This window comes from Canis lupus, chromosome 7 (assembly GCF_003254725.2).
Source record: "Canis lupus dingo isolate Sandy chromosome 7, ASM325472v2, whole genome shotgun sequence".
NCBI classification, from domain to species: Eukaryota; Metazoa; Chordata; class Mammalia; order Carnivora; family Canidae; genus Canis; species Canis lupus.
The window spans coordinates 41,194,210-41,207,918 of record NC_064249.1 but is presented as its reverse complement, the minus strand read 5'-3'; the positions used below and the strand labels follow the sequence as shown (position 1 = coordinate 41,207,918).

At 55.8% G+C, this 13,709-nt stretch overlaps 1 protein-coding gene across 11 annotated transcripts in view; it reads left to right on the top strand.

Moving 5' to 3' along the window:
• RHBG (Rh family B glycoprotein) overlaps nucleotides 1-13,481 on the top strand; it is a 28,852-nt gene extending 15,371 nt beyond the window's left edge. For 9 of the 11 annotated variants that reach the window (XM_049112551.1, XM_049112547.1, XM_049112545.1 and 6 more), the window contains 9 exons: nucleotides 8,218-8,404; nucleotides 8,759-8,909; nucleotides 9,056-9,203; nucleotides 10,590-10,756; nucleotides 11,043-11,180; nucleotides 11,298-11,431; nucleotides 11,784-11,905; nucleotides 12,886-12,959; nucleotides 13,095-13,481. In XM_049112551.1, the coding sequence (XP_048968508.1) occupies nucleotides 8,218-8,404; nucleotides 8,759-8,909; nucleotides 9,056-9,203; nucleotides 10,590-10,756; nucleotides 11,043-11,180; nucleotides 11,298-11,431; nucleotides 11,784-11,905; nucleotides 12,886-12,959; nucleotides 13,095-13,163 (1,190 nt within the window). In that variant the 3' untranslated portion in view covers nucleotides 13,164-13,481. Of the gene's footprint in view, nucleotides 1-3,104; nucleotides 3,386-8,217; nucleotides 8,405-8,758; nucleotides 8,910-9,055; nucleotides 9,204-10,589; nucleotides 10,757-11,042; nucleotides 11,181-11,297; nucleotides 11,432-11,783; nucleotides 11,906-12,885; nucleotides 12,960-13,094 lie in introns of those variants that run through there. The other 2 variants (XM_025430839.3, XM_049112553.1) reach the window with 2 other exon arrangements.
• Nucleotides 13,482-13,709: the final 228 nt, after the last annotated feature.

The window sequence follows — 13,709 nt, the reverse complement described above, 5'->3', positions numbered from 1 at the left end:
TTTGCTGAAGGTTTAGAAAATGTTAGCACTCTGCATCACCTCTGGGGCTCCTCAAAACCAGTTGCAGAGGACTCAGTACTTCCCAGCTCCGCCTCCCCCCCCCATGAAGATGTGGTGAATGAATGGACACACCAACAAGAGTCTTAAAGACTCAGGTGCTTTGCCACTTTTCTCCTGTGTTCCCCTAACACTGGGGAGAGCTCGGCGGAATTAAAGGAGCCAGGTGGCTTTGGGGAAGAGGCGACCCCAGGGGAGAGCAGCTTCGAGCAACCCCACATTACTCAGTAACCCAAGCCCTGGTCCCCCTGACAGCCTGGCCGCACTAGGCCAGGGCAGGCAGCAGATAGCAGTTCCTCTTGGCCATCTTCCAGGCATCCATCTCTGATCACAGCTGGAAACTGGAGAAGGAAGGTCTGAGATTGAGTAGACCCCAAGCCAGCAGAATGGGAGCTGACAACAGAGTGAGGGCCCCTTGGGGGGAAGTCTAAGATGGAGGGGGGATTGAAAAATAAAGCCCCCCCCATCCCACTAGAGCTTCCAGGGCCAGAGGAGGCAGGGGGAGGGCCAAGGGCCTTGATATCGCTTGGTGATCCTAAAGAAAACCATGGATGGAGACTCTTCATTCTGGGTGGTGGGCCAGGGGAGTCCTCACAGCTGGAGGCCTGCCAGGAGAACCCTTGGGGGAGGGGAGTCAGGGGGACCCTCAGAAGGGGAGGACTGTCAGGATCTTGTCCTCTGCTGGACCAGGGGTGACATAAGCTGGTACCACTGGTTGTTAAAATGTAACAATGTTTCCATACAGGTTGATAGACAGATGTTGCCCAGATATCTATTCTCCACAGGCTGGCCCAGCTATTCTGGCCCTTCCAGGGGTTCCCTCTAGACCTCCTGACCTCCAGTAGATCCAGTAGAGGTCCGTATAGAACTCCAGGACCCAACTGTGTTACACATATTAACTAGAATCTCGAGTCATAGCCCTAGGACCTGGCCCAGGGTTGTTACTAAGCAAATAGTTGTTAAATGAAGAATGAACAACAGAAGTGGGGGAAATCAAGGCTCCAGAGGCATTCAGAGAATAAGATGGGAGAGGCTCAAATCAGCCAGGAGGCTCCCAGAAGATACTGGGAGGGCCCAGCCCATTCTGTCTTGCTCTCCCTGGTTCTGCAGCTTGTGAGGGCTCTTCCCTTTGTAGGGCCTGTCCAGACCCTGCCTGGATAACCCAGAGCAGCCCCCACTCCCAAACAGTGCCCAGGAAACAAGCTGTATCCCTGGGGCAGAAGGCTGGGCCTGAGAGGATACCCCAGACGAATTGTCCAAGAATCATTATCCAAAGGCTGCTGACCAGACATCTCCCACCCCCACCCCTTGCTGAAGGAGCCAGCAAACATCCTTCCTGCTGACCAAGGAGTGACAGAGAACCTCTGGGCCAGGGGCCAGGGGCCACTGAAGGCCAGAGAGCCTGCTTGGTTTGCCAGGAGCAGTGCTACAAAGGCTGATTGCTGCCCTCCCAAGCCTGCTTGGCTGGGCACTTACTTAGGTTAGGAAGCTAGACATCTAGAATCCAGCTGTCCCCCAGAGTCCACGCTAGGCTCTCAAGCCCATGGCAGGAGGTGGGGAGGAGATGAACTGCACATAAGGCAGAATCACGTCTATTGCCCATTCCTGAGAATGGCAAGCCCCGTTCCTAGCAGGAGCCCCACTTTGCATCTGCTGTGGGGAGCAGCTGCCCCTACAAGCCTAGGTCACATCCTCGGGGAGTGGCAGCTCTTCTTTCAGGCAGGGATCTTTGCAAACAGCAGCAATCCCCTCCCACACAACAGCCCACTTGGACTGGGCTGGACAGCAAGATGGAAGGAGGGCTTCCCCTCCCACCAGCCCCACAAAGATCACCTCGCAGCTTCTCTTCTTTGAAGTCCCCTGTGGCCCGCAGGCGTCAGAACCAGTAGTGCCAGGGTCTTCCACCTGTGAGAGTCCTCCAGTGGCCCCATGACCATGGGGTAGAGGCCACCTGCCTCAGCAGGGCATCCAAGGCCTTTCTAGACACCCCACCCTATCAGCTTCAGTCCCTGAACATCCTGGAAACTCATATGGCCAGGCTTCTGTCTTTGCAAGTCTCCTTCTTGAAACACCCCCTTCCTCCTCTGCTTGCCCAATTTCTAAGTTGCCATTCTAGGAAGCAGTTCATGTGGGTGCCCAGCCTCTTCCCCACTCCCATGAGTTCTGCTGCTTCTCTTCCTGGGCCCCAGTGGCCTCTGTACTTCCTAAGGTCTCACATTCACCCCGGTGGGAATGCAGCTCCCTCCTATGTATGGGTCTCTCAGCTGGACAGTGGCTCCTGAAGGCCATGAGGGTCATCTCCAAAGCCTGGCTCACAGTAGGCATCAGTCTGTGTGCTTCTTGTCTGTCTCCTGGGACTCCAGCAGATGTCCCAAGTGGCTCCTGACTCCTGGCCCAGAAGACCCTCTGTCTTGCTTCCCTTCTTTCCAGCTGCTGAGGCAGGCCAGGTCTCCTCGGACCCGTGCAGGTGAGAAGGAAACCCAGCTGTCAGCAGGGCCAGCTGCTAGTCATGCTGGGGTGCAGACCTGGGAAGCCTAGGAGGCTTGGGGCCCTGGGGAGGGCTTCGGCTGCTGAGGCCCAGACACCCCCAGCTGGGTTAATCATCAATGCTTGGACAGCGCCTCTTTACCTCTGTACTCCATCTGGCTTTTCCAGTTTGGAAAAGATTGAGTAACCCCTCAACTGTCTCTGGTGTTAACCCTGGGGGGGCCAAGCCCAGGCTTTAAAGGGAAACAGAAACACTCCTTGGGAAACACTCTAAACTAATACCACGTTTGAGGGGGAAGGTGCTCTCCTTGCCCCTGCCTGGGACCCCCAGCTATGCCCCATTAGGGCAGAACACCAGCCATCTCCAAGACCTACCCCAACCCGAACTGCATGAGGGTCAGCTGGGCCAAGGGAGACAGGCCCCAGGGGTCTGACACTGCCGCCCCGCCCTGCCGTCCTTGCCCCACCTCAGGCCTCAGGCCCAGGCCCTCACTGCCCTGGTTCTGTAACTGCGGGGGCTGAGCCTTGGCAGGGCCTGGGCCTGGCTCCAGTGGGTGGGGCCTGGCTCCGGTGGAACCTGCGGGCCCTGCTGGGGAGTGTCTGCCCTGTGTGCTGGGAGCCCCAGCCTGAGCCAGAGCCTGGAAGACCCTGTCCATGGCCAGATCCCCCCGCCGCGCCGGGGCCCCGCGACTGCAGCTGCCCCTGCTGTGCCTCCTCCTCCAGGGCGCCACTGCCATCCTCTTTGCTGTCTTTGTCCGCTACAACCATGAGACGGACGCGGCCCTCTGGCACTGGGGCAACCACAGTAACTTGGACAATGAATTTTACTTTCGCTACCCAAGTGAGTGTGGGTGAGGGAGCGGGGAGCTAAGGGCCCAAGCTCCATGGTGTCTTGGGTGTGCATATCTGCCCCCAGGAGGGCAACCATCTGGCTGAGATGAAGTTGCCCCAGATTTATAATAATACCCTTTCCCTGGTGTCTGCGGTGCTCTAGGCATTGTGCTGAGGGCAGCACATGCATTATCTCCTTTACTCCACGAAGTGGACAAAGATGGGGAAACTGAGCCTTAAAGAGATTAGGACGTGGCTGGTTCAGATTCCAGTTGTCAGAGTTGAGGGAGCTGGAATTCAAACCCAGATCTGAGCTTTAATCGCTCCCTGTCTTGCCTCCCAGTTGGCCAAATTGGGCTTTGCAGGGCTGTTGCAGAGACTGCCTTTCTGAGGACCTCCGCCCTAATCACAGGAGAGAGAATCCTCCTGTGATTAGGGCGGAGGTCCTCAGAAAGGAGGTAGGGAGTGGTGTGCGGGAGGTGGCAATGGCAGGGCACTATGAAGGCAGCCAAGACTGGTGGCGCTCAGGTGTTTCCTCCCCAGTCACTCAAAACTGGCCCTTCCAGAGTCAGAGAGAGAATGGCACAACCACTGACCACAGCCGCAGAGCAGCAGCCCCCAGCCCCCAGAGGGAAGCATGGCAGGGTCATTAGCCCATTTCCTAGGGGAGGAAGCTGAGGGCTTGTGACTTGCTCAGGAGAATGGCAGAGCAGGAACAGGGACTTGGGCATCCCAAGCAACACAGCTCACCTGCCTGCTGACGAGGCCCAGGAATGAGAGGTTAAGCCTCTGCCCCTGCTGGAGACAGAGCCTCTCCCTCAAGGTTGCCCCCTTCCACTCCCAGCTCAGGCCCTGGGCAGCTGGGACCAAAGATACCAGATCTCCAGACTATAGCACCACTGCTTGGGCAAGGCTTCTCTTAGCCTCACTTTTCTCCATCTGGGCAATGGGGAGCAGGATGCCTCAGTTTGAGGGATGTACATCCAAGTAAGTCCTGGTGTGAGAGCCTCCTATAAAAAAACCCCAGGCTGTCATTACCTTGCTTTTTGTATGCTGAGCTGGCAGCAGGCTGTCCCCACCTGACCCTCTCCCAGTCTCAATGCTGACACAGCGAGGCTCCCAATGCTGAGGACATAGACAGTGAGTTGCACTGGGCCCGAGCAAGAAGCGCTCAACCCCCAGACCCCCAGGTATCCTCGGCAGAGGGGCTGCAGCTCCTCCCTCTCATGTTTCATGTCAGCCCTGTCTTTACAAGGTGAGCCACAGAAGCTGGGGTGGCAGTCTCCTGGGTTGTGCATTTGTCCAGAGAGGTAGTGTTGGGAGGGAACAGCCCCCAAGCTGAGAGAAGTAAGCTCTTGTCCAAGAGTCTGACCTGGCTGCCTGCAGGACCCCCCCCCCCCCCATTTGCTCCTCCCATGGGCCTCACCCAAGGCCTCAGCACCCTGCTCCACTCAAAGTTCTCTCTGAAACACCCCAGCCTGTCACCCCTCTGCTGCATTGCGGGGGGGGGGGGCTCTCCTGGGACACGCAGCCCTCCCTGGACTGCAGTAAGAGGAATGGAGTGGGGATCCTACCTCTCTGCTGCCCTAGGTTTCTATCCCTGTGGACTTGGGACCCTGGTGTGGGGGAAGGTCGGGGCCAAGGGAAGTGTGAGGTCTCTAGAGCCTGGCGCTTTGATGAGCCGGGTCTTCCTCTGCCCCTGAGTCCAGGGGAAGGGGTCAGGGCCAGAGGGAGGTGTAACCACTGCCCTTTCACCGCCGGTTCGGGAGATGAAAGGGAGTTCTGCAGCTGGTGTTGAGCTGTGGGGCTAGGTGTCCAGTGCCAAGGACACAGCTGCTCTGAGGGTCTCTGTCATTGCCACAAGGAAGGACTCTCAGCATACATGTGGCCCTCTCCCCTCAGATGTGGAGAGACAACTAGAGAGGTCATGGGGCTGCCTAAGATCATACAGCTAGTTAGCCAGGCTAGAGCCAGGTCTCTTGGCTGCCCAGTTGTGGCCTTTCCCCACATGACAAACTTCCTGTCCCATCAGGCAAGTCATGGAGAATAAGAAAGAGGAGAAAAGACAGGTTTATAGGGGACACAGTGGCAAGTACAAGATAGAGTCTAAGAAAACAGTATGGGCAGGTCCTGTGTCACACATCTCTGAGACCTCGCTCTTGGGGAGAAGTATTTTGGATAGATGGAATCAGGATCTTCTTGGAAGAAGTGGGGGAAGGGGATGTTACTGGGACCAGAGTGGTTTGTGACCACTAGAAGAGTGTGAGGGGAGGTGGACTCCACAGCTCACCACTCCCTTCTCTCTGTTCCTCGTGTTTTATAGCCCCACTTTACAGATGAGGAAACCAAGGCTCACAGAGGTTAAGTGGCTCATCCATGATCACACAATCTGGCTTTAACTGTCCCCTTGTTCCTTGTTATTTTGTTCAGGAGCCATCCAGTGGGTTGGGGAGGGGTGGTAAGGGGAGGAGGGAGGGTCATGGGTATCTCTAGAGGGCTTCTGATCTGTTCTCCAACCAGAGGTGCATGGGTTTGGTGGCCACAGCTACTGTGGAATGTTCCCAGTGAAGGAGATTTCTTAATGTTTAGACTCCAGTTGAAAGGTCAAGGGAAAAAAAAAAAAAAAAAAAAAAGGTCAAGGGACTGAGTTTTGATGGAAAACAAACCCGGGGTGGGAGATGTAAATATTATTCCCACTTCAGACAAGCTCTGGGGCAGTTTCTGCATGTCAGGGACATGGCATCCAGCACCCCATCCCCCTTTGCCATCTTGCTGTCCTTGGACAAAAGAAGAGACAAGACATCCCCTTTACTGTTTGCTTAGGGAGAAAAGAAGCCAGACAGTGAGGCCTCAAAGAACGTAGGTTGCAGGCTGGGTTATAGGTGATGCTTCTTTTTTTTCTGTTGGGGTTTAAGATCTGAGAGGGAAGAGAGAGCTGGGTGATTCGGGAGCACACAGGGCTAGAGAACACTTAGCAAGGCGAGGGGACTTCCAGACCCTCTCCCCGCTTGGCTGTGGGGGCCGACAGCTGAGCTCTGCTTCCAGCACCCACCCAACCTTCTGCCAGGGGCTTGCAAGCTTATTTCCTGTCTGCCCATACCTAGCACAAAAAAGCAAAAAAGTCTGCTTCTCTCAAAGTTACGGATTGCAAAAATTTTTGGCCTGTTGGTGCTTCCTCAGATTAAACATAAAGGTGACCGTGATTGTTTTTTTCCTTTATGATCTGTCTATTTCTACAAGAGATTTGAAGTCATTTGTAACAAAAACATGATGAGTAGGAGAAAAGAAAAGCAGGGAAGCAGAACACAAATAACGAATAGAACACCATAAGTGCTTCCAGGTGCTCCAGTGGCTGGCCGATGGCAGCGTGGCTCCAAGCTACCAGGCAGCCAAGAGAAAAAGGAAATATGATCAGTCATGTCTTCTCCTCAGAAGCCAGGAAGGCTCACAGAAGCAATTCTTTGATTCTTCCAGGTTCGGTGACGGCAGGCACAGTGGCAGCTGAGCTAACAGCTCCGTCCCCAGAGCCTGATGCTCCAGTTCATAGGAAAGCTCGCTCCCATGAATTCGGGGAACGCTGCTGGGTCCCTTGGGGGAAGTGACATGTGCTACCACCAAGTTCCAAGAGAAAGTTCTCACGTGGAGCTATAAAAGGGGAGTTTAGGGTCAGAGTTGACTCTGTTTCTCAATAACTTATTTACACTTGCGTGACTTCTGGCAGCACTGTGATACTCCTTCTCTAGCATTTCTCCATTAAAGCCAAAGATACGGCATGGAATCACTCTACACGTAGACCTGAGACAGAGAGCGGGGCCAGGTGTGTGCTAGTGGCATGTCGCACAAGGTTATGTTCCAAACCCTACTTACACGTAGGGGAGGAGAGAGGTCCAGAACAAACTAATACTGAAGCAAACTACTTGTCTGTATCTCATTTTCGGCCTTACTGCATATGATTTGTATTAATCTCCTTTTTTATGCATACATAATAAAAAGCAAATGGAAAGGCTCTGATCCACTGGGTGTTATGCTATATGTTGGCAAATTGAACTCCAATAAAAAATAAATTAAAAAAAAAAACAAAGAAAAGAAAGGCTCTGATCTTCCTGCCCAGAAACCTCAGTGACACTTAAAAAAAAAACAAACACAATTAATTCATGTATAAAATTAACATATTCAAATTATAGAAAGAAACAAACGAAAAAAGCAGAACCCTCCTTCCCAGAGCTACCACATTGCAGGACTCCAGGGGCTGCGGTTTGAGGGGCAGCAGTGCACCAGCAACCCCACACACACACACACACACTCCATTTAGTCCCTGAGGAAATCTCTGTTCACAATTAGAGCTATTTCAAAAATAAATAAATACATACATAAAGTTATTTCATAAATTATTTTTTAAAAGTTTAAAATCCTCAACATGGAGAGGTATAGATTCTCAATATGAGGGATGGAGGATAGACCTTGAGGAGGACTTTCCAGCAGAAAGGGAAAATTGAAAGAAGCTCGAAGGGGAAAATGAGTTTGGGCATGGAGGGGCAGGGTCTGCGGCAGGAGAGAGCTCAGGCCGGACTTCCTGCCAGCCAATTGTAGGAAACCAAAGGCCAGGCCAGAGAAGAGACTAGAAGGCTCTCTGTGCCTTGGCTCCGACATGGGGACAGCAGGGATGGTCTGAGTCCCACTCCAAGCAAGCCAGCTCTGTGTAGGTGATCCTGGCCAAGAGGCCCCACCACACCTGAGGAGTTTCAGAGCCTCAGCTACTGCCTCAAGGTGGCCCTGGCTGGTGAGGGCTGGGCGCTGGATCGGATGGCCCGAGGCCAGAGCAGCCTTGAATGTCCCCTGCAGGTTTCCAGGATGTGCATGTCATGGTGTTTGTGGGCTTCGGCTTCCTCATGGCCTTCCTGCAGCGTTATGGCTTCAGCAGCGTGGGCTTCACCTTCCTCCTGGCTGCCTTTGCCCTGCAGTGGTCCACACTTATCCAGGGCTTCTTCCACTCCTTGCACGGAGGCTATATCCATGTCAGCGTGAACAGGTACGCAGGGATAGCCTCCCGGTTCCTCCCTGCCCCCTGGTCTAGCTGGGAGGCTCCTGCCCCAGGGGGAGCCAACCCCAGCCTGGTCCTTCAGGCTGCTCCTGGGCCAGCAAGTGACTTATCCAGGTGCCCTGCCTGTTCCCCTTGCCACCCACACACCCAGCCACACCTCCCCCTTTCTTGAAATCCCTTCTTCCCCAAGAACTGTGGGGTGTAGGACAGGGCACAGGGGCACCTGTGGTTCAGGGTGGTTCTAACACTGGAATCCTGGCATCTCTGCCTCCGGCCCTGCTTGTCTGCTCAGGGCGCCCTCACCTGCCCTGCTCACCCTCCCCTCACACCCTGCCTCCCCAGCATGATCAACGCTGACTTCTGTGCTGGGGCTGTGCTCATCTCCTTTGGTGCCATCCTGGGCAAGACTGGGCCGGCTCAGCTGCTGCTCATGACTGTGCTGGAGGTGGCGCTGTTTGGCATCAATGAGTTTGTGCTCCTTAATCTCCTACAGGTGAGTGGATGGATGGGGGCGGGGGGGGGGGGGGGTGGGGTGGGGTGGGGGGGTGGGGGGGGAGGTGGGCATGGTCAGGGCCAGGCCCCAGAGCATGGAGACCATGGGGCCAGGACTGCCCTTCCAGCTCAACTCCACCTTCCCAGGTGAAGGACGCAGGAGGCTCCATGACTATCCACACTTTCGGGGCCTACTTCGGACTGGTGCTCTCACGGGTCCTCTACAGGCCTCAGCTGGAGAAGAGCAAGCATCGCCAGTGCTCTGTCTACCATTCGGACCTCTTTGCCATGATTGGTGAGGCCTGCCTGGGCAGGGTGGGGTGGTGGGGTGGGGGTCAGGCAGGGCCATCTCCAAGAGAGGTCTCAGGGTGCTGCCTATAGTCTTTGGGGTCCTGCTGGGAACTCCCTTCCAAAGGCCAAGATCTCTGCTCATCATTGTCAACAGTTTTTTGCCAACAGTTCTTGGACTCAGCCCTGGGCTGAGCACATGCCCCAGACCCACTCCTGGGGGCCTTTCTGAGTTAAGTCCAACTACACCAACCCTTGCTTAAAACCCTTCATCCTCCACCCTGAGGCAGAAGCCCCCCGCATTCTCCCCATCTACCACCTCCAGGATGCTGCTCCTCCCTCTGCCCCCCCCCAGGTGATTTCCCAGAGGCCCCCTAACACCCACACCTTGGGTGCTGGGAGAGGTTGTGGGTCTGACCATCAAGGCCATCTGTTTCTTCAAGCATGAGCGTAGACCTTGGCCTCTGCTCCTGTCTCTGCCTCCACAAATGAGGCAGGAGAGGAAATTGGTATTTTATCTCTTCATCGGTGGTACTGAACAATGATCACAGTGCCTATTCCCACAGTAAACAGAGAGGCTGGTCTTGTATTTCTTGCTCACCTCAGGGATTATCATGAAATGAGGTGGATGCTTCAGCATTCAAGAAGGCATGCTTCCCCCAGAGGCTTGCACCCCAGCTCTCCTCTGTCCTCCTCCTTCCAGGCAGGACACCCTGCCTCTTCCTGATTCCTCCTGCTCACCTCTTGCAGGACACGCATGTGAGCAGACTGCACGCTTCAAGGAGCAATTGCATTGCACACCTGAGGGCCCTCAGGACGAAAGGTCGTCCCTCAGGCCCTCTTGCCATGGTGGCCCTATGGGGTCCCTGCCCTCCCCTCCAGGACTGGCCTGGGAACCCCACACGGGTAGGCGGGGCACATGGAGCTGTGGTTTCCCCACACACACACACACAGAGGCACCCCTCCTGCACCTTGCAGCCCCCCCACATTCAAGGGGCAGGTGAGAGGGGGTATAGCTCAGTGGTAGAGCATTTGACTGCAAGGGGCAGGTGAGGTTTTAAATATTGCTATTTCCCTGATATGAATATCAAGCTCCCAGTTGAGTGCCTAACATGCAGTGCCCTTTCCCTGTTTTTTTCTCCTTTTCTGATGCTGAAAAAATATGTCAACTGCCTGTGGTCCTCAGTCGGGTAGCTCTTCCCATTGGTTCCCTTTGACAGCAGCTCTTGGTTGGGCAGTTAGTGGCTGCTAGGCCCAGGGCTGCACACTTCCTGCACGCTGGCTGATGTGGCCCGGCTCTAGGAGGTGTTATCCCCCTTTATGAGTGAGGACACTGAGCCTGCTCAGGGGACTACCTGCTTTCTCTCACTCTGCCGGCCTGCCCCCTGTTTAGGGACCATCTTCCTGTGGATCTTCTGGCCCAGTTTCAACTCTGCACCCACCACACTGGGGGACGGGCAGCACCGAACAGCCCTCAACACATACTACTCTCTGTCGGCGAGCACCCTCGGCACCTTTGCCATGTCAGCCCTCGTTGGGGAGCGTGGCCGGCTGGACATGGTACGGGTGGAGGCCTCTGGGAGGCCCAGAGATGGGTGAGGGGAGGAGAGGCCTGAGACCGGGCAAGGTCCACTTTCCAGAGGAACAGGACACGGCATGAGCACAGGGACCAGATGTGCAGGGTCACAGCAAGACAAGACCCCATGACAGCAGGAGAGTTAGAGATCAGACAGCAGAGGGACTTCCAGAGGCAGGAGATGCTGCTGTGGTGGATGGACGGAGCAGGGTTGGTCTGGGCAGACAATCTGGAAGAGCCTCCAATGCCCTGCTCTCCTTGATCCTCCAGGTCCACATCCAGAATGCCGCACTGGCTGGAGGGGTTGTGGTAGGGACAGCAGGTGAAATGATGCTGACACCCTTTGGGGCCCTGGCAGCTGGCTTCCTGGCTGGGACAGTCTCCACGCTGGGCTACAAGTTTTTCACGGTATAAATCCCTCTCGGGTCCTGGGCAGAGCAGGGGTCCTCAGCACCTTTCCCCCCATTCTCCAACAGCCCAGTGGGGATGGGCACACGAGACTCATGATGGTGTTCTGTCCTCCAGCCCATCCTCGAGGCAAAATTCAAAGTCCAAGACACATGTGGTGTTCACAACCTTCATGGGATTCCTGGGGTCCTGGGAGCCCTCCTGGGGGTCCTTGTGGTCGGGCTGGCCACCCATGAAGCTTATGGAGAAGGGTGAGTCCTCCCCATCCCTGACCCTCTCCAAGGTCATTATCCCCCTGGGTGGCCTCATTCTCTTCCTCCTTCAGTGGACCAGCACAAAAAGCAGTGTCTATTTTCATTTACTCATTCATTCATTCATGAATAATGACAGGAAAACATAATAACCTTCAAGATGGAGGTTTGCACATTAGGGGTCAGAGGACAAGCACAGTAATCCTCAGACTGAGTTAGAAAAGCACATGTCTGCGGGCACACGAGGGTGGAAGGGGGATCTGGGCTCCCTTGAGGTCCTTTTGGCCTCTGTGTGATGCAGTGACCTGCCCTGGCTCTGGCTCTATCTTCCCATCACCTCCTCTCCCTGCAGCCTAGGCAGTGTGTTTCCGCTCATAGCCAAAGGCCAGCGCACTGCCATGTCTCAGGCCATGTACCAGCTCTTCGGGCTGTTTGTCACTCTGATGTTTGCCTCTGTGGGTGGGGCCCTCGGAGGTAAGTGACCTTGGCTGGGGTGGGCAGCTAGCAGGAGCTCCCCGGAGCACGGAAGACAGAGGAGGGGTGCTCTCTGGAGGAAGGGCCTCTGGATCCCATCCCCCTGACATTCATTTGCTCACATGATTATTAAGCACTTGCTTTGTGTCAGGTGTGGAGAGCGGCTGCAGAGTTCAGGGGTAACCTCCTCCAGAAGCAGGTGCTTGTTCCCTCCTGGTGCTGGGAAAAGATGGGGAGCAGGCTAGGGACCCGTTGTCCAGTCCTGTGGCTTCCCTGTGATGCCCATTCTGTCCACCAGAGGGCAGCACGACCTCAGGCTGAGGCCCCTAAGGGAATCCAAGCTCGGTAGGGAGCAGGGGTGGGAGAGAGGGGATGGACAGAGGTGGGAGGGGAAGGACAGGGGCAGAGGGTGGGGGCTGGAACACACAACCTTCCGCAGAGGCAGACTGCCCACTGACCCGGGTCAGACAGTCCTTCCTGATGTCTGGCCTTAGTCCTCGGGGCCTCCAGAATGAAACCTGAGACTCAGTATTCGCACCCTGCCCCTGCTCTCACCGTGAGCTTCACCTTCTCCCACAATGTTCAATTTGTTGGGTCATTTAATTCCTTATTTACTCAATAAACACCCTCTACAGCTGTCCTAGATGGAGGTTATGGGGATCCCAGGAGCTGTGCTTATGGGAGCCTCACGGTTTAGGTCATTAATGTTTAGGGGAACCAGTAAGGGCTGGACTTCTCTGGGCCTCAGCTTCCTTCACTGTGACCAGAGGGTCATGGGTAGTTTGTTGGGCTGCTGTGGGTACTCAGGGGCGGGGGTGGGGGGCTTGATGAGCCCTTGCCTGGCCTGGCCCAGCACACAGCAGGTGCTCCCCAAGTCCAGCTGGGTTCTCTGTGGCAGGCATCCTGTGGAGACCACCCTCCAACCCCCCCACACCCCTGCACCTCTCACCCCCTCCCAACCCCTCCCCTACTGCCATCAGGTCTCCTGCTCAAGCTGCCCTGCCTGGGTTCCCCGGCAGACTGCCAGTGTTATGAGGACCAGGTGTACTGGGAGGTGAGCTGCCTGCAGGCCCTCAGACCCCCCCTCTTTCCTCCCTCCCTGCTCATTCTCCCTTGGGGGACACCCCAGCTGTGGTCTTCAGCCCCCTGAAGCGACCTCTTCACCTGCTCCCCCACCCCTGCCCTCCAGGTGCCTGGGGAGCATGAAGATGCAGCCCAGGGACCCCTGAAGGCGGAAGAGCCAGATACCCAGGCCTAACTTGCTTCCAGTCCTCGAGAGGACGAGAGGATGCTCTTGTTTTAGGAGATGGTGACTGGCTGCCATAGGGATGTTCTTTTCTAGCTCCTGACTCTCCTGATACAAGAAAGGCTGAGAGCTGCCTGGGGTACTGGGCACAGGGCGGTGGAAGGGGCGGCGATGGGGGGAAGCCGCACCTGGCCCAGGTTGGGGGGAGAACTCACATCAACCCCACCCCACCCCTGGGCCTGTGAGCGAGGTTTTGGGCACAGCAATTACCATGAGGTGTGAGCCAGGCCCGGTGGCTGTTGGGGTGATAAACACCACCTATACCAAGGACTCCAACTCCTTTTTGTGCACTGGGAATCCAGGGACCTCCTCTCTGGCTCTAACACACAGTGTTGAAACCTTGGCGGGCTCAGGTGGGGGGACCTGGGTGCCAGCACACTCCCACCCCCCGGGGCCCCATGTAGCTCCCTGTGTGGTGCCCAGCTTGGGCTTGCCTGCCTCCAGGGACAGGGCACTCATTCTCTACTAGAAAGTCTGTCATGTGGGGCCTGGGCTGCT